The sequence below is a fragment of the Microcaecilia unicolor genome, chromosome 5 (genome assembly GCF_901765095.1).
Source record: "Microcaecilia unicolor chromosome 5, aMicUni1.1, whole genome shotgun sequence".
Classification (NCBI taxonomy): Eukaryota; Metazoa; Chordata; class Amphibia; order Gymnophiona; family Siphonopidae; genus Microcaecilia; species Microcaecilia unicolor.
In genome coordinates this window covers 237,357,759-237,384,514 of record NC_044035.1, presented here as the reverse complement: position 1 = coordinate 237,384,514, position 26,756 = coordinate 237,357,759, and the positions used below count along the sequence as shown (strand labels likewise).

General features: G+C 43.7%; 1 protein-coding gene across 1 annotated transcript in view; it reads right to left on the bottom strand.

The window, feature by feature from the left end:
- The window catches only part of SIDT1 (SID1 transmembrane family member 1), a 234,634-nt gene that overhangs the window by 55,457 nt on the left and 152,421 nt on the right, over positions 1–26,756 (bottom strand). Inside the window, exons 16-20 of the mRNA XM_030203910.1 lie at positions 26,490–26,563; positions 23,993–24,116; positions 15,649–15,766; positions 9,690–9,826; positions 6,870–6,978 (exon numbers count right to left, since the gene is read on the bottom strand). Coding sequence (XP_030059770.1) covers positions 6,870–6,978; positions 9,690–9,826; positions 15,649–15,766; positions 23,993–24,116; positions 26,490–26,563 — 562 coding nt within the window. The remainder of the gene's footprint in view (positions 1–6,869; positions 6,979–9,689; positions 9,827–15,648; positions 15,767–23,992; positions 24,117–26,489; positions 26,564–26,756) is intronic.

Here is a 26,756-nt window from a genome sequence, read left to right as displayed (position 1 = left end):
TGAATTAGATTGGAACCTGGGATCATTTAATTTTTTTTTTCCTGGAGAGAGTAATGCATTGCCCCCCCCCCCCCCCGGCTATAGCCAGGTCTGCAATTTTGGGGGGGGTGTGCGCAGAGGTGGATGGGGGGGGCGCAGAGGTGGATTGGGGGGTGCAGTGGTGGACGGGGGGCGCCGAGGTGGACCGGGGAGAGAGCCTGTTGTTAAAATTTTACCAGCACACCACTGGATATGACCCATTTTCTACAGGTTCTGCATGATGTGGGAGCAGGATGCTCCGCCCAAAGGACATTGGTCACTTTGGATGTGTGTTCGTTGTACACCGGCATACCATGTACTATTAGATTCTTTAGAACAACGCCCTTGGCCGCATCTGGTTCCTTCAGAATTTCTGGTTAAACTAAGTGACATAGCCATGAGCAGCAATTTTTTTTATCTTCGACAATAAGTTCTTTCAACAGAAGTCAGGGATAGCCATGGGGGCTACTTTTGCCCCTACAGTAGCGAACCTATTTATGGCTATGTTTCAGGAGAAGTGGATCTATCCATCTATATATTTTCAGCATGTTCAGTGCTGGAAGCGTTTTATAGATTACATTTTCTGTATTTGGACGGGCACGATGGAAATGTTGCAACAGTTTGTGGATTTTTTAAACCGGTGTCACCCACAGATTAAATTTGAAACAGCCAGAAATAAGCAGCATATTTTGTTTCTTAGAGTGGAGGAGTGGCCTAGTGGTTAGGATGGTGGACTTTGGTCCTGAGGAACTGAGTTCGATTCCCGGCACAGGCAGCTCCTTGTGACTCTGGGCAAGTCACTTAACCCTCCATTGCCTGCCGCATTGAGCCTGCCATGAGTGGGAAAAGCGTGGGGTACAAATGTAACAAAAATAAAAGATAGAAACAGATGGGTTTGCAACCACGGTTTTTTCTAAACCCACAGACAGGAACTCTCTACTATATTTTTCAAGTATGCATCCTCCACACATGAAAAGGAATATCCCATTTGCCCAATTCCTACGGTGCCAGAGGATCTGTTCAACGGATCATGAATTTAAAAGGTGTACTAAAGCATTGAGTCACAAATTGATTCGGCGAGGATACCCGCAATATCTAGTGAAGAAAGCAGCGAAAAGGGCATGGCAAAATCCGAGAGAGTCGCTTTTATAGTATAAAGCAGTCCAACAGTGTGAGGATATACTACCTTTTGTGATTAATTATAATGCAAATACCACCAGGCTCAGTAAAGCGGTGAGGAGACACTTTGATTTATTGAAAACACACCCCATGTTTGAAAGTTCCAATATCCTTTTTTCCTATCAGAAAGGTTGCAATTAGGAGGATCTCTTGAGCCCTAATCATGTTTGGTCCCCAAGAAGAATGCATACAGACGTGGGCTACCATAGGAAATGTGGCCACTGTTCGCTATGTCACATTATGAAAGAAGGGAGTGACTTCATTCACCCCACGACTGGAAAAAAAATGCATTTTGAAGTTCAATATGACCTGTGAATCGGTCAGGGTAGTGTATTTAATCAAATGCCCCTGTAATTTACTTTACATCGGGCAGACCACAAGAAGTTTAAAAACAAGATTGATGGAGCACCGTTCTTGCCTTAAGCTCCTGAAGCAGGAAGCCCCTCTAGTGATTCACTGCGAGACCAAGCACCACTAGTTTGATAATCTACTATGCACAGTATTGGAACAATTAAAACCTTCCCAGAGGAGAGGAGATATGGGTCGTTACGGAAATCATTAAAACCTACTTGTTCAAAAAGGCATACCATAACGATCCAACTTAAACACCTGAAGACTGCAACACAACAAAACTTATACCAGAACTGGACAAAACTTAACTCATCCTCCTTGATTACCTATCAACTCTGTCACTCATGAACTCAAACGCAATGCCACACTGTATTTCTCATACCGGAATTGGCGATCACCATCATGGTACTATGTAAGCCACATTGAGCCTGCAAATGGGTGGGAAAATGTGGGATACAAATGCAATAAATAAATAAATAAAAATATTCTTTTTCAGCTCAACAGAACCGGATGGACTCAATGTTCGAGTGGAGTGGTCGGCATTCTTTTGAAAAAAATGTATTTTCCTTTTTTTCCTGTTTTTTCTGACCTTTTTTGATTTTGTTAACTTTTTTGATTCCTTTGGATGTGTATTCAGGCCATCAATGCAATGATGGTATAGCTAGTAACCACCACGGATTGGTTGATTCTAATAGAAGTGGGAGGTGCATAATCCATTTAAAGACTGGCGTACGTGTCTTTTTGCCAGTTACCTGCTTTGTTTTGCGATACAGCAGATTGGATACAGGATTGAAACCCCAGTTATAGCATTGGAACTCCTAATGCAGTGGAAGCGAAATGGGGACTCCCTGTTGGGTTGACCGGCTGGTGAAGTTAAGGATAGCGGGACACTACAGCGATTGGATTGAAGCTAAGTGTTGGGTAGTTGTCTCACCATGAGGTAAATGGTATGAATTAAACTGAAAGCAGTTGATTTGAACTACATTCTGTGTTCTATAAAAATACATACACGTCTGTCACAATATCAGTATATTTAGGAATGGTTTTCAGCACATACCTTGGTACATTAAGGAGCAGTAAGAGTGTTTTCAGCACACGAGTGGAGTTTTTTTTTGAGCCATATGATGGTGCGCCGGGCCCACACCTTATAGTCTGAATCTCTGGGCTGGCTGGGTGGTGATACTGAGGCTTTTTTTCTCCACTTTTGGTGCAGGGTTTGTGTAGCTGTTTGGCTGTATGGGTGGCAGCCGTAGTATTTATTGATTTTTGCACACAGCGTGTGTGGAGCTGTGTTTAGAGTTTCTATATAATTTCAAAGCTTGAGTGGATTATTGCCAATAAAAATATGCCTAGGTATATTCTATAAACTATGCCTAAAGTTAGGTGCAGGTTATAGAATATGCCTAAATTTAGGAGTAGTTTATAGAATACACCCAGTGCCCATTTCCTGCGATTATTGTAGTGACCATTTACTCCAACTAAAACCTGGTGTAAATGCAGATGCCTATGTTATGCATGGAATGGGTATATTCTATAACACTGCATGTAAATGCAAGGAACACCCATGACCCACCTATGCCCCTCCCATGGCCATGCCTCCTTTTCATATTTGTGTCTTAGAATTTACATGCATCCTTTTATAGAATACACTTAGAAAGTTGTGGGTGTAAATGCTAATTAAAGCCAATTAGTGGCAATAATTGCTTGTTAAGTAGCAATTATCAGTGCGATTGGTGCGCAAAACAGAATATGAACAGATTTGCGCATGCAACTTAGGTCGCACTATATAGAATTTGGGGGATATTGTGTGAGGTAAATGTATCTGAATGAGCAATAGGAGAACTTGAAGGAAAAAATGCAAGATGTGAAATTCTAGAGTGTTGAAAACGTTTATATAGGAACATGGTAAATTATTAAAGAGTAGAATAGACAGACGTGATAGCAGACAAAGACCAGTCTGTGCCATTGTTTTCTTATCTAGTTCTCTATTACTTTGGGAAGATGAGCATATAAAGTATCTAAGACTTAAATCAATGCAAACTCCCCTCCCATATCTTTTTTCAGACTTTTCAATCCTGTTTCTACTACTACCACAGGCGCCCGGTATAAGAGGCTTGGAGAGGCTAAGCCTCCCCTGCTGTGCTCTGAGAGGTTTAAATTGTTGATTTATCTCCATCCTCACAGCAGGAGCTGCACTAAAAGCCCTCTAGCCTTGTGTAACCAGTTGTAGAAATTGGTTTATGGTTTGTTTACCTTACTGCTGGGAGAGCAGGGGGGGTTGGCTGGAGGTGTCCTGTGTTGCCAGGGAGATATTTAATGAGGATGACTTCCTGACCTGCACTGAGGACAGATAGCAGCAGAATCGGATACTGGGCCAGCATGATCAGAAAAAGTCACCAGACAACAAAGGTAGAAAAGATCATTTTATTTTCATTATAGTGTTTGGAATATGTCCACTTTGAGAATCAGGTGCTCAACATTAAAAGTTTATATTTATTTACTTATTTATGGCATTTTATCCCACATTAAACATGAATTAGGGTATTTTGTGGCTTTACATGAGAATTGTGATGATATGATCCCTTGTTTCATATTGTTGACGGTCTACATTTTCCGTATGGGTGGTATATTGGTGTATTAGGTTCTGCCCAGTGTAATATTTATGGTACAGTAAGGTTCTGAGTGTGTTTTTGCACAAAGTTGTGCATAGTGTTTTGCAGTTGAGCGATTGTGCTTAGAATATGCTTTGAGCAACCACTTTATTCTTTGACATATGATACATATCTAATATCTAAATTTAATAAAAGGTATTATTAATTGTGACTTTTATTTTTATTTATTTTTTCTGTGTGTTATCAGACAATTATGGATTTAAGCTCCACCCCTGGCCCCACCCCTAACCCCGCCCCTTTAGCCTCCCCCAACAGTTGGGCCACCGACCGCCTATGACTACTACCTTATATAACTGTATGCCCATGCCCGCTGATGTCCGATCATAACCATTGCTGTTGTGTGCAGGATACACCACCTTTTTTGGATACAGATATACTGCGGATGTTAGGCTAGAAACCATGGCTGCTTCAAGATGATCACTGCTGATGCTAAGTGATTTGCCCAAAGAGTTTTGAAAAAGAAGCAGACGTGACCCTAGGTTCTCTCTTGCACCTGGTTAATTTTCTTTACCACCAGGTCATACAGCTTGCTATGGCCATTTTGAAAAACAACATTTGTTTTGCAAGGATTTTACGGAAAAGCAACAGACTAATAGGAAACTAGACAAACTCATGGTATAAGCACAAAAGCCATCAACGAGCCTCTGTTGTTGCTCATTTCTCCACATTCGTGCCCTTTTCAATAGCTGACCAGGTCTTGACCTTCCTCAAGTATTAATTACAGATAAAAATGAAATTTGGTGGTGCACCAGCACCTAAACATTCTATTAAATCATCAACACAAAGAGCGTGATTCACTAATCTTTTTCCTCATAGACAAAGGACGGAAGACAAGCCTTAGCAAACAAGGCCCAAAAGTCTAGTGGGTTTTAACTTTGGTAAAATATTTGTTGGCCTAAAAAGAGACAGGTGAATAGGCAAAAGTACTTAACCCAGCAGCATCTGCTATCCAGATGATGTCTCTATCTTCTTCAGGAGCACTTAGCTCTGGAGACCATCTTGGCATGATCTGGATAATGCTGCAGCAGAGCATGGGCTGTCCCATGACATATCCAGATAGTTGGGGTATTCAGCCTGATTAAGTGTCAGGATATTCAGCACTGGCTACTACCAGAAGAGTGATGCTGACTATTGAGATATGGTTTGACCACTATGGCCAGCATTTAAAATGCTAAAGAGATGCCATCTCCATTTGATTATTATGTTTTGCTTAACACATTTATTTTTGTCATGCTTTTGTAGAAAGAAATCTGCTTTTTGTTTTCACTTCAAAAGAAATAGGGCAAATTTACACCATGTGGCTTGCAGGTACCAAAATATGTTGCACCCACCGGCCTGTGTGCATATTTTAAAAGGGAAACCTTGGAAGGTGTATGGGGTTTCCAATTAAAAACAGAGCCAGAAGCTCCAATACACTCAAAGAAAATCCAAGCAGAGGGTCCTAAATGAAGGCCATATATGGATTTCCACTCCCTTGATTTCTCTGCCCTGGCTATGCCCCTTTTCCAACAAGGGTGAAAATGCTCATGCTATTGGAAAAGTAGCATGACCAGGGCGGAGAAATGTTGAGGAAGCAAAAGACCCTGCGTCACTTTCATTTGGGAAGCCAAGGATGGATTTTCCTTGAGTATATTGGATCTGCTGTCTTGCCATCAGCCACATTGTGGGCTTCTCTTTACAAAATGTGCATGCAGTCTAATGGGTTCAATTTACAGCAGTGCTCCTTATGCACACAGCTACTCTTTTCAGGATGTCATGGAGCCTCCAGATTCCATGTGCTGTATCATAAAATGGAATAATCAGCAAATTATTACCTGTGTTGGATACATCTGAGGCCACAGTTTGGCAGAAGAGAAAAGAAAAAAAAGAAAACATAGTGAGAGAGGAGTAAAAGTGTTATAAGCAGAGGGTGTAGAACACCCTCTCCTCCAATATGTGTCCTTTTCCACCAAGCAAATGGAACATGACCTCTTGCAGAGTCCGTCTACAATCCTGAGGACCAGTTTAAATATATATACAACCTACTGCTAATACTGCAAACTGTAAACTGTAGACGGTGCATAATCTTCAAATCCAGACGCCTCCTACACAGTGATTGGAAGATGTGCTTAGTTGATTAGCAATCATAGGAAAATGTATTTTATTCAACACTAAAAAGAAAAGTAATTATTTTGAGTACCATGTTCCAAATAATTTCACAAAAATGAAACATGGCTTCTTTCAACAGCTTTGCTTCTCCTTAATCAAAATGAGAGGATTCCGTAATCACAGAGGGTAGAAATACATAGAAACAAAATGTCCTATAACATTTCATCAGTAGACCTGGCTCAATTGGTACAAATATTTCTACAGCGCTCATAACCAGATCATATCATCTACATTTCTTGTCTGCTTTTACATTTTGTTAGTAGACTATTAAATTCATCCAGATGTCAAGTTAATGGAGTAATGAAGGTCAAGGGCATGGTATGCCCCTTTATAGCTTTCTGTGGGTAGATGACAGTTTGGGTGCAGTTAGGTGGAGATCTTTTTGGAAACATTCAGGCTTCTGAGGCTCACACTGCAGTTCCATATATTGCTTTCATTTTTAGATTAAGATAGGTTAAGAGTCTGAGGCCACTTTAGGAGGCCCTGATAGTTCTCACTTACCTATCTTGAAGCGACCCATGTAATAAATGTGGGTACTGAGAGCTAGAGAGCCCAGAACATGGATAATTGTGAAGATGGCCCAGAACCACGCATTGTTTTTCCCAAATACCTGGACAGCAAAAAAGAAAATAAGGAGATTCAGTAACATTCTGGGGATATTGACAAGGACTGTCTCTCTTTATATAAATTTTTCAGATTGATTTGTCCCAAACACTTCAACTTATATGTAGTACACAGTCCGATTTAACACAATCATCATCTTTAGCTTCATAAATGATTTTTTTGTACAGGGATCATCAGAATATTTAACAGCAAGACCCATTCGGGAGCAGCAGTCCTATAATTTATGGCGCTGCGTACATCTTCATGGATCACCCGATTTATTTTAAATCTCTTTTTTTCATTTATCAATATTCCTCAGTCTCTCCTTATGCTTAATTTAATTTAAAATTTTGAGATGCTTATATATAGTACTTAGTAGTAGTAATAGTACTTAACTTTGGCAGCACTTTTCCATCCACGCTAAACCTACGCCAACATGGCCAGGTTTCGTGTTCCTTCTTCAGGGAAGAGGTTCGCATCTCCTTTTCGCTCTTGCCTGAAGAAGGAACACGAAACCTGGCCATGTGCCCGGCGCTAATAGCGGCGGTGGAAGATAGTTCCCACACTACCAAAAGTGCAGTGAGAGAACTCTCTGGCGAGGGCCCAGCACCGCAGCAGAAACGCCTAGATAATGAGGCCCGTGGTTTAATTGGAGCCTCAGATACAACTACAACGGAGGTTAGTCTTGGAAAAATTTGGTTAAAGCTTAACGAAATGGACATTACTCTTCAAAAATCGTCAGGTGAGATATCTGCTTTGTTTCTCAGATTTGAAGATATGGTAAAGACAGTGGAAGTAGTGAAGGAAGACCTAACCACTAGGGTTAATTTGATTCAAAACGATATGAAACAAATACAAGAATTTAACTCTACAATGGTTAAAGACAAATTGGCTCTTCACAGAAAAATCGAGCAGATAGAGAACTATAATAGGCGTTTGAATTTGCGCCTCTTGAATTTCCCAAAAGTACCGGGGTCTTTGCCTATTGACTTATTTAAAAGATATTTGCTTGAAAATTTGAAAATACAAGATGCTATTCCTCCTAAAAAGCCTGGGAAAAATAAAGGGGACTTCAGAGGTGGGGGAGAAATTATTGACCTGAATAATATATCTGCTATTTTAGAACAATCGATAGAAAACGCCACGGAGAGAGCCACATTACTAGTCTCCTTTGTATTCGAACAAGACCTTAATGCTATTTTAAGACTCTATTTTAAACACTCCAAAGAACTTTTTGGAGGTGGAAAAATTTGGGTCTAGCCGGACGTTACTAAAACAACTCAAGAAAGGAGAAAGCTTTTCTTGTCTATGAAGCATGAAGTATTGGAACTCGGGGGTACATTCTTCCTTGCCTATCCATGTAAATGTTTGATATGATTTGGAGAGACATGTATATATTTTACACACCTGAACAATTGAAAGCATTTCTAGATTTGAAAAAGTTAAAATAATGTTGGATAAAGTAAAATTAGGCACCACACGTAGCCTTTAAAGCTATTCAATTTTTCCTATAATACTCCTATGATATTTTCTGTTTCATGTCCCCCCCATCAGAAAGCTGATGTAATCTAATTTCTGTGATAATAATTTTTTTCTTACTGATATTTTTCTACAGCTGTGTTTCTGGTAACAAGTGAATGACTTGTAAAAATGTTGTTAAAAACTACAATAAATAAAGAATTAACAAAAAAACCTCCAGATCTTTTAAATATTGTTACATAAATGGTTCAGAGAACTAAAATCATGCAGTTTAGACACTGGGAGACCACTTTTAAATGAGCAAGCACTGCAATGAAGAATAAAGAGTGAACATTTCCAGAATGTCTATTTCCCCTCTCAGTTTATTTTATATAGAATGTAAAGAAACATGGTTTTTTTTTATGTTGGCAAACTCTTTTCTTACGGTCAGAGACATGTGACAAACTCTTTAGAGGAGTCACATTGTGGAATTTGTTGTTGATAAGCTTTTAACAAGGCATCTTTTATAAACACACACACAGCAGATGCATAGCCAGATCTCGATTTTTTTTTTGGGGGGGGGGGGGCTGAATCCAATGTGGGGGGCATATTTTGCCCTGCTTCCCCCATCACAACCTCACATACCTGGGCTGGTGGAGTTCTCCAAGTCTCACCAGAAGAAGCCTTACTGTGGCAATATTCAGTACCACGCTGCCTGCCCTACTTTCCTGCCCTGATGTGTATGCTTGGTTTTAGTGAAATTGACCATATGTAAAGCTCGCACATTCTCAATTTCATTTAAAACTGAGCATGAATGTGATGGAGGGGGAAGCAGGGCAGGCAGTGCGATGGTGAATATTGCCATAGGAAAGCTTCTGCTGGGAGTGCTTGGGGACCTCCGCCAGCTAAACCAGCAGTCATTGGGCCTGGGCCCCCAAGGCCCCCCTCCCCTGTGATATATATTATACACACACACTGACTAAAGCACAGCAGGAGCCCAAGAACTAGCATAAACCAATATTTTAAAATAGATTTTAAATTGTTATTTTAATGGCGCAAGAATAGGCTCTCAAACAGATGAAGGATGTCAGTATTCAAGAGAAAAAAAGAAGTGTGCAGGCAAGAAGTGCCCCTAACTGGCAATTTATTATTATAAAGCAAAATTAGGTCATTTTCTTTTATCTTGGCCATTGACAAGCTAACTTCTTTTTCTGCCACACAATCATCCATGAAGGTAACAAGGGCAAGGAAATGACTTACCACTCCGAGGACAGCCAGGAAAATCACTACAGCGAAGGAGGCGTAAGCTGCATAGGCGCTAGCATTGATGTCTGGGTGGCGGGTTTGGTAGAGCTTCAGCATGCAAAGCCCAGCAATCATGTACATGAAGGATGTGTCTGAGGGGAGAATGGGATCAGAGACTCATCAGCATTTCCAGCTGCTATTACATCCATGCCATACCAGTGCATCTCACCATTGGTGAGTTCCTTTCCAACTCATATGGAGCTAATGTCTCCCCCTGCCCCCCAAGACAACATATGCTAAATAAGGACACAAATATGATGGACTTTAAGCTGATCCTATTTTTTTTATTTATTTAGAGTTTGCTCACACCTTTTTCAGTAGTAGCTCAAGGTAACTTACATTCAGGTACTCTGGATATTTCTCTGTCCCAGGAGGGCTCACAATCTAAGTTTGTACCTGAGGCAATGGAGGGTTAAGTGACTTGCCCAAGATCACAAGGAGCAGCAGTGGGATTAGAACTAGCCACCTCTGGAGTGTAAGATCGGTGCTTTAACCACTAGGCCACTCCTCCACTCCATTTTGTTTTATTAAGTAGCTAACCAGTTTAAAAATGGCTAAAGACTCTTCTGACACTATAGCTAGGTAGTTTAACTTTTGTATAAAGGTTATCCTGCTATAGGTTTAGTAGCAGAGAAAGGTGGACAGAATGAAGCACTGTATTCCAATTTCTTATTTTGGTCCAATGCAGTGGTTCCCAGACCTGGCCTGGAGGACTCCCAGATAGGCAGGTTTTCAGCGAACCAACAATGAAGATGCACAAGACAAATTTGGATAAAATGAAGCCAGGGTATGCAAATCTCTCTCATGAATATTCTTTATGGATATCTTGAAAACCAGACTGGCTGAGGATCCTACAGGGCTGGTTTGGAAACTACCAGTCTAATGCATACCTGTTTGTGTACATCTCTCATGCATGCTAAAATATAAAAATTATTATGTGGCAGACTAGATCTCACGGATGAGTAATGATAGCTAGTGAGCCATTAAAATTTTTTTTTACCTGCATTTGCTGTGAAGATCATGGGTGCTTTCTTACTTATGGATTTTGCACCAGTTTTCAAAGAGAAAGTGCATTTATTCTTTCACTTTGAAAATCGTCTAAGGAAAAATATCCACAGACAATTGCATTTCCTTTTTCTGCAGGTGTGTTGTTTCAATTCCTACTCTAACTTCACCACTAGAAGATGTGGGTAAAAATACACGTGTTATGACCAACACACACACTTTTTCCTGGGCATAGGGTGGACTATTTTCCAACAACCCATTTCCAACCTTGAGAATGGCTTCAAAAATTACCCTAAAAAAGGATTTGAACGAGAAGTTCAAAACTTGTGAGCTTGGTTTTTTTTTTGTTTTGTTTTTTGTTTCAATAAATGTTAGTTGAAAAGAGAGGCATATAACAACCCCCCTCCTCTGGCACTCATATACATATCTGGTGAGCTTTAGTGTTTTATGACAAGGTATCTTGCCAAGTGATGCTAAAACTCACAAGTTTCAAACAGTGCTAATTTATCCCAATTATGTGTCTCTTTTTAGGCACCCAACATTTCCCTTATTCCTGTCAGAAGTTCTGGTATAGTATCTACTCCTGGGGGAATTGTGCTAAGTTCCTCTGTCAGAATGCTTGGCACATCCCTGCATCAGATTTACCCTCCAATTCTTTTTCTCCTCAGGATCAACTCTTTCCAGTCCTCTCTCTATCCCCTACTACTACTACTACTTAACATTTCTAGAGCGCTACTAGGGTTACGCAGCGCTGTACAATTTAACAAAGAGAGACAGTCCCTGCTCAAAGAGCTTACAATCTAATAGACAAGTGAACGGTCGGTCCGATCGGGGCAGTCAAATTGGGGCAGTCTGGATTCACTGAACGGTAAGGGTTAGGTGCCGAACGCAGCATTGAAGAGGTGGGCTTTAAGCAAAGACTTGAAGATGGGCAGGGAGGGGGCTTGGTGTAAGGGTTCAGGAAGGTTGTTCCAAGCATAGGGTGAGGCGAGGCAGAATGAGCGGAGCCTGGAGTTGGCGGTGGTGGAGAAGGGTACTGAGAGGAGGGATTTATCCTGTGAACGGAGGTTACGGGCGGGAACGTAAGGGGAGATGAGGGTAGAGAGGTAGTGAGGGGCAGCAGACTGAGTGCATTTGTAGGTAAGAAGGAGAAGCTTGAATTGAATGCGGTATCTGATCGGAAGCCAGTGAAGTGACCTGAGGAGAGGGGTGATATGAGTATATCGGTTCTGGCGGAATATGAGACGTGCAGCAGAGTTCTGAACAGACTGAAGGGGGGATAGATGGCTAAGTGGGAGGCCGGTGAGGAGTAAGTTGCAGTAGTCCAGGCGAGAGGTAATGAGAGCGTGGACGAGAGTTCGGGTGGTGTGTTCAGAGAGGAAAGGGCGAATTTTGCTGATGTTAAAGAGGAAGAAGCGACAGGTCTTGGCTATCTGCTGGATATGCGCAGAGAAGGAAAGAGAGGAGTCAAAGATGACTCCGAGGTTGCGGGCAGATGAGACGGGGAGGATGAGGGGTGTTATCAACTGAGATAGAAAGTGGAGGAAGAGGAGAAGTGGGTTTTGGTGGAAAGACGATAAGCTCGGTCTTGGACATGTTCAGTTTCAGGTGGCGGTTGGACATCCAGGCAGCAATGTCGGATAAGCAGGCCGATACCTTTGCCTGGGTCTCCGCGGTGATGTCTGGTGTGGAGAGATACAGTTGGGTGTCATCAGCATAGAGATGATACTGGAAACCATGAGATGAGATCAGGGAGCCCAGGGAAGAGGTGTAGATTGAGAAGAGAAGGGGTCCAAGGACCGATCCCTGGGGAACACCAACAGATAAGGGGATGGGGGTGGAGGAAGATCCATGAGAGTGAACTTTGAAGGTGCGGTGGGAGAGATAGGAGGAGAACCAGGAGAGGACAGAGCCCTGGAACCCAAATGAGGACAGTGTGGCAAGAAGTAAGTCATGATTGACAGTGTCAAAAGCAGCGGATAGATCCAGGAGGATGAGGATGGAGTAGTGGCCTCTGGATTTGGCAAGGAACAGGTCATTACAGACTTTAGAAAGTGCTGTTTCTGTCGAGTGAAGAGGGCGAAAACCGGATTGAAGCGGATCAAGGATGGCATGAGAGGAGAGAAAATCAAGGCAGCGGCTGTGGACTGCGCGCTCAAGTGTCTTGGAGAGGAAGGGTAGGAGGGAGATGGGGCGGTAGTTGGAGGGACAGGTAGGGTCTAGTGATGGTTTTTTGAGGAGTGGCGTGACTACAGCATGCTTGAAGGTGTCGGGGACAGTTGCAGTGGAGAGAGAGAGGTTGAGGATATGACAGATGGAGGGGGTGATAGTAGGAGAGATGGTGTTAAGTAAGTTGGTGGGGATGGGATCAGAGGAACAAGTGGTGCATTTTGAGGAGGAAAGAAGGCGGGCGGTTTCCTCCTCGGAGATATCAGGAAAGGAGGAGAAAGAGGTCTGGGTTGGTTGGTTGAGGGAGAGGGTTGAAGGGTGAAGAGGAGGAGGTGGCTTGGTAGTGAACTCAAGGTTGATCTTTTGCACCTTGTCGCGGAAGTAGTCAGCCAGTGATTGAGGAGAGAGTGACGGGGGGGTGGGAGCGGAGGGCACTTTGAGGAGGGAGTTAAGGGTGGCGAAGAGACGACGAGGGTTAGAGCTGAGAGAATTAGTCAATTGGGTGTAATAGTCCTGTTTGGCAAGGAATAGTGAGGACTGGAAGGAGGATAGCATGAATTTGTAGTGAAGGAAATCTGAATGGGTGCGAGATTTCCTCCAGAGGCGTTCAGCAGATCGGGCGCAGGAGCGAAGGTAACGGATGCAAGGGGTCAGCCAGGGCTGGGGATTAGTACGCCTTGTGGGACGGGAGGTGGATGGTGCAAGGGTGTCCAGAGCAGAGGAGAGAGTGGCATTGTAAGCGGAGATAGCCTCGTCAACAGACTCGGAGGACTTAGCTTGAACCCCTCCCTGTCAGGGGTGTAGCTACCATTGGGCGAGCCCAGCAAAATGCCAACTGCTGCCCTCTGCTCTCTGTCCCGCTGTAAGTCACCTCTCTGTCTCCCTTGTCGACACTTCATCCTGTGCCCCCCCCCCCAACAGTCCTCCAGAGCCAGCAATGTAAACACTTCTGCTTGCCTTTCCTCTGCCATGTCCTGTCTCCTGATGTCACGTCCTATGGGCAGAATTGGCATTGGAAAGGCCCTGGCAAGCTGGCCACAGGCAAAAGTGTTTACATTGCTGCCTCTACCAGTTCTTTCTCAATAACCTTTCAGCAAAATCTACTACTACTAATTTCCATAGTGCTACTAGATTTATGCAGCACTGTACACATTATATACAGGTACTTTCTCTGTCCCTAAGGGGCTCACAATCTAAGTTTTTTGTACCTGGGGCAATGGAGGGTTAAGTGACTTGCCCAAGGTCACAAGGAGCTACAGTTGGAATTGAACCCAGGTTGCCAGGATCAAAGCCTGCTGAACTAACCATTAGGCTACTCCTCCAGTACTCTAGCCCCCAGTCCTCTCTCCCTAACCCTAGCAAAACAATCAGCATTCTCTGCCCTACCCCAGTTCTCTCTCAATAAATTTTCAGCAAGACCCCCAAATACTTTGAACAACATCTATACCCAATGTAAATTTTTGATCTTTTCAACTGTTCTCCTACATTTTTTTGACCACTTCCTCATTTTTGAAAGTTAAAAGGTAACATATTGGGATTTACTGGGTGCACTTACTCCAGTTATTTAATCAAATGTGATCATATTTTGATCACTGTTGTCAAGTGGCCCCAGCAGTATTACCTTTTACACCAGATCCTGCAGTTCACTAAGGACTAGATCTAGCATTGCTCCCTCACTTTTTGGTTTCTAACCAGCTGTTCCATAAAGCAGTCCTTGATTTCATCTAGGAATTTTACCTCCTGAGCATGCCCTGATGTTACATTCTATCCCACCACACAGGAAACCCCATCAGCTTGCTCTCCACCCCACCCACTGCAAACCACCTTCGTGTGTGCTGCTGTCCATCCCTTCCCCTACCTTGTGACAACAGCACCAGATCACACTCCACGAAATTCCAGCTTGCTGTTTGCCAATGTACAACAAGGAGGAAGAGAGTGGCTGCTCATCAAGCTGTGTCATCTTCCTTGCAGTTCAAATTAGCAATTAGGTCCAGGGTAGGAGGAGGAGGATATGGCCTGACAAGAATCTGTTCTTCTCCTGCTTACTGCACACTAAAAAAGAGCAAGCTGGGGTTTTGTAGAGCAGGAGCTGTTAACTATGGAGAATTTTAAGGGGATTTTCCAAGGAGGTTACTGGAGAGCATGCAAAGGGTGTTTGGCATGAGGGGAGGGGGCGGTCTGGAGAGTGCACAGATCAACTCTTTCCAGTTCTCTCTCTCTCTCTCTATCCCCTACTTAGCTTGAACCCCTTCCTGTCAGGGGTGTAGCTACCATTGAGCGAGCCCAGCAAAATGCCAACTGCTGCCCTCTGCTGGAGGCTGGAGAACAAGCAGGTGAGCTTTGGCATTGGGTGGGGTGGGGAGGGGTGCTAGACAGCACACAAAATTTAACACAGGGCAGGGAAGGTTCTGTAGAGCACACAGAGGGGGGGTTTAGTGAGGGAGGAAGGATACGGAGAGCACTAAGAAGGGTTTGCTATGGGGAGGGGGAGATAGGAGAGAGAGAGAGAGAGGGAGGGAGGAGAGAGACCATGTCAATTGCAGCTACTTTTACTGTGTCCTTGTGCAGAATTCTGCATGGCAAAGGCAGAATTCTGCATAGCAGGGGAATTCTGTACAATTCTGCATTGCAGAGTTGCACAAAATCTCCCCAAGAATAAATATTTATCTGATCCAGCTCCTCTCCAAGGTCCCCCCCCCCCTTTCTGATGCCTTTAACTGACTTTGAATTTTTTACTTACCAAACTGGAAGTTGGAATAGTTGGGGCAGACATGGTAACAGGCACTCAGAACACCTTCCATCGTCAAAGCGACACCCATGGTGTAAAAGAGTCCAAAATGCTTGGGAATTCCATACTCCTTAAAGAGAATGGAATGGTTAGTGTCTGGACCAAGTACATTCATAACAAGCATTGGCCCTCACATGCTACTACATTCTACAATCTAGAAATCCCTTCAATGACCTGAAAGTGAATCCTAGCCAGCAGGAATATTCGTAACATTAGTGTCTCTATAATGGAATGTATGGAATAAACCCAGTTCCCCTTAAATATTCTCCCTCATAGGGCCACATTAAGAGTTCTAGCTTTAGACTGCTTAGCCAGGAGGGTGTTCCAGTCAGGGGAAAGTAATAACCCAGAGTAGGAACAAGACAAGGAGGCCCAAAACAAGAAGGAAGAACCCTTCAGGGTAGACCTCCATGAGTAAAGAACAAGAAACCAGAACAGTGGCCAAGGTAAGAAAGTGAATTGCTGACCTCATGGCTTTAACAGAAGCCAGGTCCTTTCTGGTCTGTAAAATGCCAACTTTAAATTGATACTCCTGTGTACAAGCTGACTAGCTGTAGCCTGGCAGGAACCAGTCCCTTTCTATTATTTTTCTTCCTGAGTTACTGGGCTTGGATATATAAAAACTTATGTTCTACTTTACAAAGTGACTTGCCTGTGTCTGTGGAGGGTCTATGCCTTATGCCCTCATGCTATCACAATCTCCAGAAATGCAGTGGAAGCCAGTTATTGTGAATGGTGAGAGGCGGCTACCAGATGACCAGAAGACACAGAAAACAGACTAAGCTAATCCTGAGTTTGTCCCGTGAAATGTAGAGAGTTGAAGGCAAATAGAAGCTGCTCCTCAAATTTGTCTTTTCACAGGTGGATCTGTTAAAGAGTTGTCCTCTCCTTTTTATTACTCGCTTTACCAAGAGAACTGGGTGAGCAAGTAACTTCTATTTTAATGGCCTCCTTCTGGTTTTATTGAACTCTAAAAGGGATGCGCATAGGTGGATTGTGACAGACATTTCTTTTCTCATTTTAAATTATACCCCTTTGGTAAAACAGATGAAGAAAGACTTGGCATATATTATTCACATCTTCACTGGGCTGTATTAATAGTGTTAAAATGAGTTTTTTGTTATTTTATTTTTTATTTTCAAATTTGTTTATTGGAAATTGTCATTCCTCTTACAGATATATCACAGGTGGTTTTACATGTTACTTGAACATTGTTACTTTGTACAAGCGTATTCACTCACACATTGCTTATTCCACTGCTGATCTCATCTACTTGTGTGCTAGACAACAAAATTTCTAGGAAGTATATCACCTTGTCTAACCTTTATCATCACCTACCAAACTAAACTGTATAACTATTAACCAAATCAAACTCTCTCTATCTCCCTCCCTATTTCTAACCCCCTCCCCCCCTTTCCCCCCCAAATACCCAACCCTCTATCTACCCCACCCCGGGAGGTTGCTTAGGTTAACTTTTGTCATAGTCTCTAGTCATCAGTCATTAGAGGTTGAGGATACGATTTCTGCCCCCCTTAGGTATTGTCTGCCAGAATGGATGCCAAATTCTGAAGAAATCTTTCTCTGTAAAACTGGAGTCATGGTGAAGTTCTGCCAGTCGTCGTTCAAATTTCATAAAATCCATCATGCAGCCACGCCACTGCTGTAAAGTAGGTGCTTTATTTGTAATCCATTCTCGGAGAATAATTTTCTTCGCCACTACTGTGGCTCTGTGTGTAAAACTGTTAAATCCTGCTGGATAGGGTCTAATCGCTGTAACTTGTCCAAACAACAGTCTAGCTTCCCTCCGCCATGTCGCCCCCCACATTGCTGTTATGGCTTGCTGTAGTGTTTTCCAAAACTGTTGAATTGGTGGGCAGGACCAAAACATATGGCCCAAGAGTGCTCCAGGAGCCGCACATTTGGGGCATGCCCCGTCCGGGGAGACCCCCATATGGAATGCCCTCCTTGGTGGAATATGTGTTCGTAACGCAAACTTGTATTCCATTTCACTATAGGTTAGCAATTTTGAAGATCTCTGAATCGAGTATATGTAATCCTTAAGTATTTGTGGTGTTATCTCAATTGATAGGTCCAAACTCCACGCCTTGGCTAGTGATTGATAATCTATCTCCATAATCATGTCTCTTATATGCCTATGGTGCATTTTCATTGGCACTTTAGTTTATGCCTGCAATGAATAAGCAGACAAAAGTTCTTCTTGCACATCCTCCGTGAGGTGTTCCCTAGGCAAGCTGTTTATGTAATGGCGAAGCTGCATATAATGGAAATAGTCTCCAATTGGTAAGGCATACTGGCTTTGAAGATCTTTAAAGGATTTCACCTGACCCTCTTCCGTCAGGACCTGTAAGATATATACTAAGCCTTTGCTTTGCCAACTTCGAAACGCACGATGTAGTTCCCCAGGAGGGAATTGGGGATTTCCACATATGGACAGGAAGGGAGTGATGTTGTTTGAAAAATGGTGATATCTGCAAGTCCACTTCCATACCGCTTTTGCGGTGGGAAGTATATGCGACCGTTGTAAAACATCTAAGTTTTCCCCACCTTTTCCATGTAGTAGGCTACTAAAATGCACTCCATTCGTTAAGGAGATTTCTAGCTCCATGTCTGAAAACTCGGAGGAGGTCCTGTACCAGTCTGAGATATGTCTCATGCCGCTGGCCACCGAGAGATGGCGTATACTCAATAGCCCGAGTCCTCCAAATTCTCGTGGAATCTGCAAAGTTGAAATCGCTATGCGTGGCTTCCTTCCTCTCCAGAGGAACCGCTGAATCCTCTTGTTCAATGATTTTTCATCTTCTCTGCGTAGGTATAGTGGTAGGGTCTGAAAAATGTATATCCATTTTGGCACTATCATCATGTTATATAGTGAGATGCGACCCATAAGTGACAGGCGTAGGGTTTCCCACTGGCTGAGCTTCAAACTCGTGATAGCCAGCAATGGTGTAATGCTCTCTTGGTACAGTCTCGATAGATCTTGAGTTATATACGTGCCTAAGTATTTGATCTTGTTTCCCGCCCAGGTCAGAGGAAATGTTGAGGCATCTGGTTTGTTTTGCGCAGGGTATACCTCCAAAGCCAAGGACTTCTGTACATTTAAAGTAAAGCCAGAGAGGTGCCCAAAGTTCTGTATTATCTCTAGCGCCCTGGACAAGGCCCTATATGGGTGTGTTGTGATTACCATTAAATCGTCTGCAAAGGCAAGTGCTTTGATTACCTTCCCCCCTACCTGCACTCCTGGTACTCCATCCATATTCTTTAGTGCTCTCAGTAGTGGCTCCAGTGATAATATGAATAGCGCTGGGGAAAGCGGGCAGCCCTGTCTTGTCCCCCTTAGGATCTTGAATGGGTTTGCTTTGATACCATTCACCAGTATGGTGGCCATGGGTTCTGTGTAAAGCGCCTGCACTGCCCTATAAAACCAGCCATTAAAACCCATATATTGAAGGACTGTAAAGAGGTATTTCCACCCCACCTGGTCGAATGCTTTTTCTGCGTCGATTGAATAAAGATTTGTTGGGGTCTCTGTCAGTTGGCCTGTAGCCATCGCCAACAGGAGTCGGCGTACGTTTTTTGCTGCCTGCCTGGACCTAATGAATCCTACTTGTTCCTCCCCCACTAACCTTGGTAAAATCTCAGCCAGTCGGTTGGCTAATACCTTCGCCAAAATCTTTTGATCTAAATTTAAAAGGGAGATGGGTCTATAGGAACCCGCTTGGTCCTCTGGGCGTCCCGGTTTCAATATCAATGTGATCAGGGCAGAGTTTGCGTGCAGTGGGAACCTCCCCTCACCGACAGCCTGATCTAAATACTCACATAGTGGAAGATAAGATGAGCTAGGCAGCATTTTATAAAATTCCCCTGAATACCCGTCAGGTCCCGGGGCAGATCCTGTTGGTAGGGATTTAATTACTGCCTGTATCTCTTTGATATCTAGTGGCGCTGCCAAAGCCTCTATCTCTGCCTTGGTTAATTTTGGTATATCTGCCCTATCCAAGAAATTTCGAATAGCCTCGTCCTCTGGGTCTTGGGAAGCTGTGTAGAGGGAAGCGAAGTAGTTGGTCAGGATTCCTGCTATTTTTTCGCTTTTATTGTGGGCAATTCCCTTGTCATCTTTAAGGGTAATTATGGGTCTACGGGGTCCCCAAGCCGTTACCAGCCTCGCCAACATGAGTTTTTTGTTAAAAGCCCTTTTCCTATTCCATGCGATCCTATAGGCAATCCAAATCAAGCTTTTTGTTGTGTTGTTGTTGGTGATGGTAGGCATCATCAGTGTTTTGAGTGTTACTTGACGTTAACAGAGAGTTCAGCCTTCTTTTCAATTCTTTAGTGGGCAGAACTATATGATGGTCTCTAGATTCCCAATTTCTATAATTGTCTTGCACTCCAGCTTAGGACTACCTTGTTCCTGGAGAGGATTTAAATTTCAAAAAGACAAGGGTGATTACTGAAAGAGATGGCCAAGAATCTCTTATTGACTGATATAATCTTTACGGAAATCACCATGCCTTGAAGATGTGGGAATATGCAACCCATTTATGTTACACAGCCTTAAAATTTGAGTGCAATTCACCAAGATAAAGAGCTACAATTCAATGAACGACTGTAATCATTTGTTACCTAAGAAGCACTTCTTAAGTGGGTGCCTCCGTTAAAGGCATAACATAAGAACAGTCATACTGGGTCAGACCAATGGTCCATCTAGCCTAGTCTCCTGCTTCCAGCAGTGGCCATTCCAGGTCACAAGTACCTGGCAGAAACCCAGTTAGTAGCACCATTCCATGCTACCAATCCCAGGGCAAGCAGTGGCTTCCCCCATGTCCATCTCAACAACAGACTATGGACTTTTCCTCCAGGAACTTGTTCAAACCTTTTTTAAACCCAGATACGCTAATCGCTGTTACCACATCCTCCGGCAACAAGTTCCAAAGCTTAACTATTCTTTGAGTGAAAAAATATTTCCTCCTATTTGTTTTAAAGGTATTTCCATATAATTTCATTGAGTGTTCCCTGGTCTTTGTACTTTTTGAATGAGTGAAAAATCGATTCACTTCCACCTGCTCCACACCACTCAGGATTTTGCAGATCTCAATCATATCCCCCCTCAGCTATCTCTTTTTCAAGCTGAAGAGGCCTGACCTCCTTTCCTCATATGAGAGGAGTTCCACCCCCTCTATAATTTTGGTTGCTCTTCTTTGAACCTTTTCTAATTCTGCTATATCTTTTTTGAGATACGACGACCAGAATTGAAAGTAATACTCAGTGCTTTTTTTGTGCCGGTACGCGCCGGTACGGTGTACCGGCGCCTTTTTTCTGGGTCCGAGGGCTCACCTGCCTGCTCCCTGCTGTTTGCACCCAGCCGTGATCCCTGCCTTGTAAAACTTTTCTTTTTTACCGAAGTTGCGAACCGGTAGCCTGAAGAAAGCAAACAGCAGGCAGGCTCGCCTCCTTGCATTGCGTCGCTTCGTTTCCCTGCATTCTTAGCACGTCCCGCCCTCTTCTGATGTCATTTCCTTTCCTCGAGGGCGGGACGCGCTAAGAATGCAGGGAAATGAAGCGATGCGATGCAAGGAGGTGAGCCTGCCTGCTGTTTGCTTTTTTCAGTCTTCAGGCTGCCAGTTCGCGACTTCGGTAAAAAAGAAAAGTTTTGTAAGGCAGGGAACATAGCCAGGAGCAAACGGAAGGGAGCGGGCAGGGGAGGGTGGGCAAGTGGGGCTGGGGGGGGTGGGAAAGTAGGGCTGGGGGGGTGTGTGTGGGCAAGTGGGGCTGGGGTGTGTGTGCGCAAGTAGGGCTGGGTGTGTGTGTGTGGGCAAGTGGGGCTGGGGGTGTGTGTGGGCAAGTAGGGCTGGTGGTGTGTGTGTGTGTGGGCAAGTGCGGCTGGGGATTGAATGATCTCGAGGGCAGGTGGAGGCTGGGGCGAGTCACTGGACATGGAAGGGAGGGGGAGGGTAGGGGCAAAAGAGAATCGCTGGACATGGAGGGGAGGGGAGGGGAGGGAAGAGAATCATTCTGGACATGGATTGGATGGGATGGCAAGGCAGGGGAGGGCAGGGGAGAGAGGAGAATGGAGAACTGCTGGACATGGATGGGCGGGGAAGGCAGGGAAGAGAGAATTGCTGGACTTGGATAGGAGGGGATAGGAGAGGAGGGCAGGGGAGAGAGGAGAATCACTGGACATGGAGGGGAGGGGAGAGAGGAGAATCATTCTGGACATGTATTGGATGGGATGGCAGGGCAGGGGAGAGAGGAGAATGGAGAATTTCTGGGCAGGGGAGAGAGGAGAATGGAGAATTGCTGGGCAGAGGAGAGAGGAGAATGGAGAATTGCTGGACATGGATGGAAGGGGAAGGCAGGGAAGAGAGAATTGCTGGACTTGGATAGGAGAGGAGGGGAGGGCAGGGGAGAGAGGAGAATCACTGGACATGGGAGGGGAGGGCAAGGGACAGAGGAGACATGCTGGACATGGATGGAGGGGAGGGAAGGAGATGCACATGGATGGGATGGCAGGGGAGGAAGGAGAAATGCTGGAAATGGATGGAGAGGAGAGCAGAGCAGAGCAGGAGATAGAGGAGAATTGCTGGACATGGATGGATGGAGGGGTTGGCGAGGAGAGAGGAAAAATGCTGGACATGGAAGGAGGAAAGTAAAGAAATAAATGGAAAGGAAGCCCTGGAAACGGAGTTAAGAGAACAGATAGAGAGCAGCAGAATCAGACACTTGGACCAGTATGGATAGAAAACAGTCACCAGACAACAAAGGTAGAAAAAATCATTTTATTTTCATTTTAGTGTTTGGAATTTGTCCAATTTGAGAATTTACATCTGCTGTCTTATTTTGCACTGGGTATACTGGAGCTGTAACATCTTCGAGAAATGATTTATAATGAAAAAAAATCACAAGTTATTGTTTTTCTCCTATACTAGTATATTTTCAATGATGTCTGTTTATTTGCGCCATGGCTGGTAAAAGGGGTGTGGCTAATGTGGGTGTGGCTATCATAGGGGTGGAGCCATATGTGGTGACTCCGCCCATAATGAGTATCGGCACATTTTTTTTCTACAAAAACAGCACTGGCAATACTTAAGGTGAGGTTGCACCATGGAGCGATACAGAGGCAATATTAACATTTTTGGTCTTATTTTGCATCCCTCTCCTAATAATTCCTATCATCCTGTTTGATTTTTTGGCCGCTGCCACACACTGAGCAGAAGATTTCAGCTTATTGTCTATAATGACACCTAGGTCTTTTTCTTGAGTGCTGACTCCTAAAGTGGACCCCAGCATCAGATAACTTTGATTCGGATTATTCTTCCCAATGACATGCAGTGAGAGCCCTTTCTACAATAGCATCTAGTTGCCTGGATTCTGTTATAGAATAGCAGTGTAACCTAGCATTGGCGTGCCAAACATATATGAGCTGCAGTTACACTAGCTATAGACCTGGCATAACTGTGGATGTGTAAATGCATCAGTGGTGCAAGTAACACAGTATTCCAGACATTCCCAACACAGTATTCCAGACATTCCCAACCCAGTCCTTGGGCCACACCTAGTCCCTTCAGGTTATCCACAATGAATATTCATGAGTTAGATTTACATTCAATTGAGGCAGTGCAAGCAAATCTCTCTCATGCATATTTATTGTGGATATCCTGAAAATCCGATGGGACTGGGTTAGGAATGGCTGCAGTATTCTATTAGTTACACAAGTGGGAGCCTCACCCATGTGTACATCCCCCTTGCATTTACACAGTGTACCACTTATGTGTGTCCTTACAGGATAATGCTTAGGTGTCCAGCTCACACTTATACGCACAAGTGTACACTTACTCATGAAACTGCTAGTGTTCTATACTTTTATGAAGGCAACTGGTCTATAAATTTAGGTGCCCCATTACAGGACTGCCCTTCACATGCGTTATATCCAAGCTGTAACTCTAATAACCTACCAGTCTGAAATCACATTATTATTACCCAAATACAGCAGAGTAAACTAAAACACAAGGAAATAAAGTGACTTGCCCAAGATTACACAGTGGAGGAGCTGGAATTTTACCTCAGGTGTTTATAAACTTCCAGTCCTCATCTCTGACACTTAAATCAAAGCACTTAAATTATCTCCCTGTGCTTCTGGCATGGCATTTCTATGCAGAATTCAGAGGTGCATTCTGGGTGCTCAGTGTGCTGAGCTGTTGCTATAATGCTGTTGTTTTTGGAATGTGTTTAGAATAGTGGATCAGAGGCACTGACTATCCTACTTGGGTTCTTTCCATACCATGGCGTAGAGGTTCTTGTTTTCCAATGAACGTCGGTGATGAATGTCACGACGTAACACAATCAGGAGGAAGAGAAACCCCAGCATCACATGGCCCAAGTTACTGAGAATGTTGTTGAAGGCGCTGAAGGTGAAAGGAAATCTGATAAATTATAGTTTAACAGATACATTCACAAACCTACACATTTCACATCCAGGCAGAGATTACTTCACATCCGCACCAGGCAAAAAAGTCTGTCTCATAAGTTTGTAATATATTATCCAAAGCTTTTTTTTCAGGGGATACTCAGGGGTACCAAGCACTGGCACCTTTTCAATTGCCTGCTAAAATTGATCCATAATTCCAGAGTATTAATGAATCACCCAGGTTCTGCACACTCAGGGGTAGATGCACTAAAAAAAACCCGAGCCATTAACGTGGGTTTTAAACTGGTTCTAGCCAGTTTAACGTACAAGTAGTAAACCAGGACATGCACAAAAGGGCATTTTCCTGTCACGGTAGCAGCTAATGAAAACAGAATGCAAACTATTATAATGAGATGCACTGCCGTTGCAAACTATTATAATGAGATGCACTACCGTTTTCCGATCCTCTTACCGTGGAAAACCTAACGGGAGGTCTACACCTCTCGTTGGGGCTGCTGTGAGGGAATCGGAAAGAAAAAAAAAATGTCCAACAAGTGCTCAGAAGAGCAAGAGGGAAGGGAAAAAAAAAGCCAAGTGCTCGTCAGGGACGTCCTTCTAAAGTGCCTAACATGGACGTCCTTCAAGGACGTCCCTGATGAGCACTTGGCTTTTTTTTTCCCTTCCCTCTCTGTCACACCCACACTCACTCTCTCTCTGTCACAGTCACTCTCACACACAGTCTCTCAAACATACACACTCTCTTCTCACACATGGCAGCTGTGCTGATTTTGGATGGAGGGGGGGAGCGGTGGCGACCTGGAGGGGGCGAGTGGAGGGTGGAGCAGTGTTTGCGGCGACCTCGGGGGGTGGAGCGGCGAAGGGCAGAAACTACGACTCCAACGTTCCGAATGCTGCTGCGTTTTGATTGGGCACTTTCGCTGCTGATGCACCCGGAAGTGTGAGGCGTCAACAGAAGCACGAATGCCTCAAGGCTTGTGTCCATGCAGTCAGCTTCAGAACGTTGGAGGTGGGTTTTATTATATAAGATTGTTGGAATCCATGGGTGGTGGGGGTACAGTTGCAGCACAGTAATCACTCACACTCCCAAGCTGGTGTCAATGTATGTGGCTGCATTGTAGCTGTAATTTCTGCTGGTTTAGTGCTGGTATTTTATAAAGACACATAGAAAATTGCCTATCTGTTCTTGTTCCAGCTCTTCAAGAATACCTGTTTTCTGAACGATGTTCCTTCTTTGTTTCTTCTACTTGTCTTTGTAAAATAATCTCAAAACAGGCACTTACTTGACCTCCCAATCTAGGCAATCTGGGGCACCTATTTTAAGTGCCAAGAATGGCCCTATTTGGAGACTATTGTGTACAGAAAAGTAGACACCTACTTTTCGTTATAGAATACTAATGTAATAGGTCCAAAATACAGTATGTCTATATTTTAGGTAGAATAACTTACACCAGCTCTATTGTAAATGCTCATACCTAGATTGTTAAAGAATGTGCAGTGATTACAATAAGTATGCGCGCCACCCAAACTCATAAGTACTTAAGTGCTGCCATACTGGGACAGACCGAAGGTCCATGAAGCACAGCATCCTATTTCCAACAGTGTCCAATCCAGGTTACAAGTACCTGGCAAGATCCCAAAACAGTACAATACATTTTATGCTGCTTGTCCCAGAAATAAGCAGTGGATTTTCCCAAGGATGGCTTATGGACTTTTTCTCTTAGGACGCTATCCAAACCTTTTTTAAACCCCACTAAGTTAACTCCTTTTACCACATTCTCTGGCAGTGAATTCTAGTTTTGTAGCTTCGTTGCGTGCCCTCCAGTCCTATTATTTTTGGAAAGAGTAAACAAGCAATTCACGTCTACCCGTTCCACTCCATTCAGTATTTTATATAACTCTATCATAACTCCGCCAGTGTGAATGCCCACCCACAAAGTCCATGTCACTGGATCTAGGTGCTTAACTTACAAGATAGTGTGTAGCCAGAAAATGCCTATAACACTGGCATTTTACAAGCATGCTTACTGCCACATCCAGGTGGCTCCTTATAGAATCAACCCCATGAGGGTATGTCTCGTAGGACACTGCTACTCAGGGGTGCTTGTGAGAAAGTGCCGCTGAGAGAGAGTTGATGATGCCCTTACTTGATGCCTATTTCTCCAAGAGATAAAAGTCCATGCCTGGTTGGAAGAGACAGAAAATCTACAAGTAGATTTAAACTGAGACATCAACTAGTCAGTGCTCTTCATTTCCTTCTATGCAGCATCTTACATGCAAGACAGGAATCACCTAACAAAAGTAGGCCTTGGGTAAGTACTGTTGGCTTTAGGATACAAGTTGAGTGACTCACCTAAGTACCCCCAAGGGGTGAGCACAAAGGAAATTAAAATAGCAGATATCCTGGTTACCAGTGACATTTACAACCTGCAAAGAGATAAGATAGATAAGAAAGAGGAAGGATTCAGAACTAAGGATATAGTCAGGATGGCAAGTCAAAACATACAGAGGTCCAAGATCTGGATGTCTGACCTTTAAAACCATGCCCATCAAAACAATGCATTAATCATGAAATGGAAGAAATACGAAAGGAACAATCTTCATAATAAAGGGTATTTTT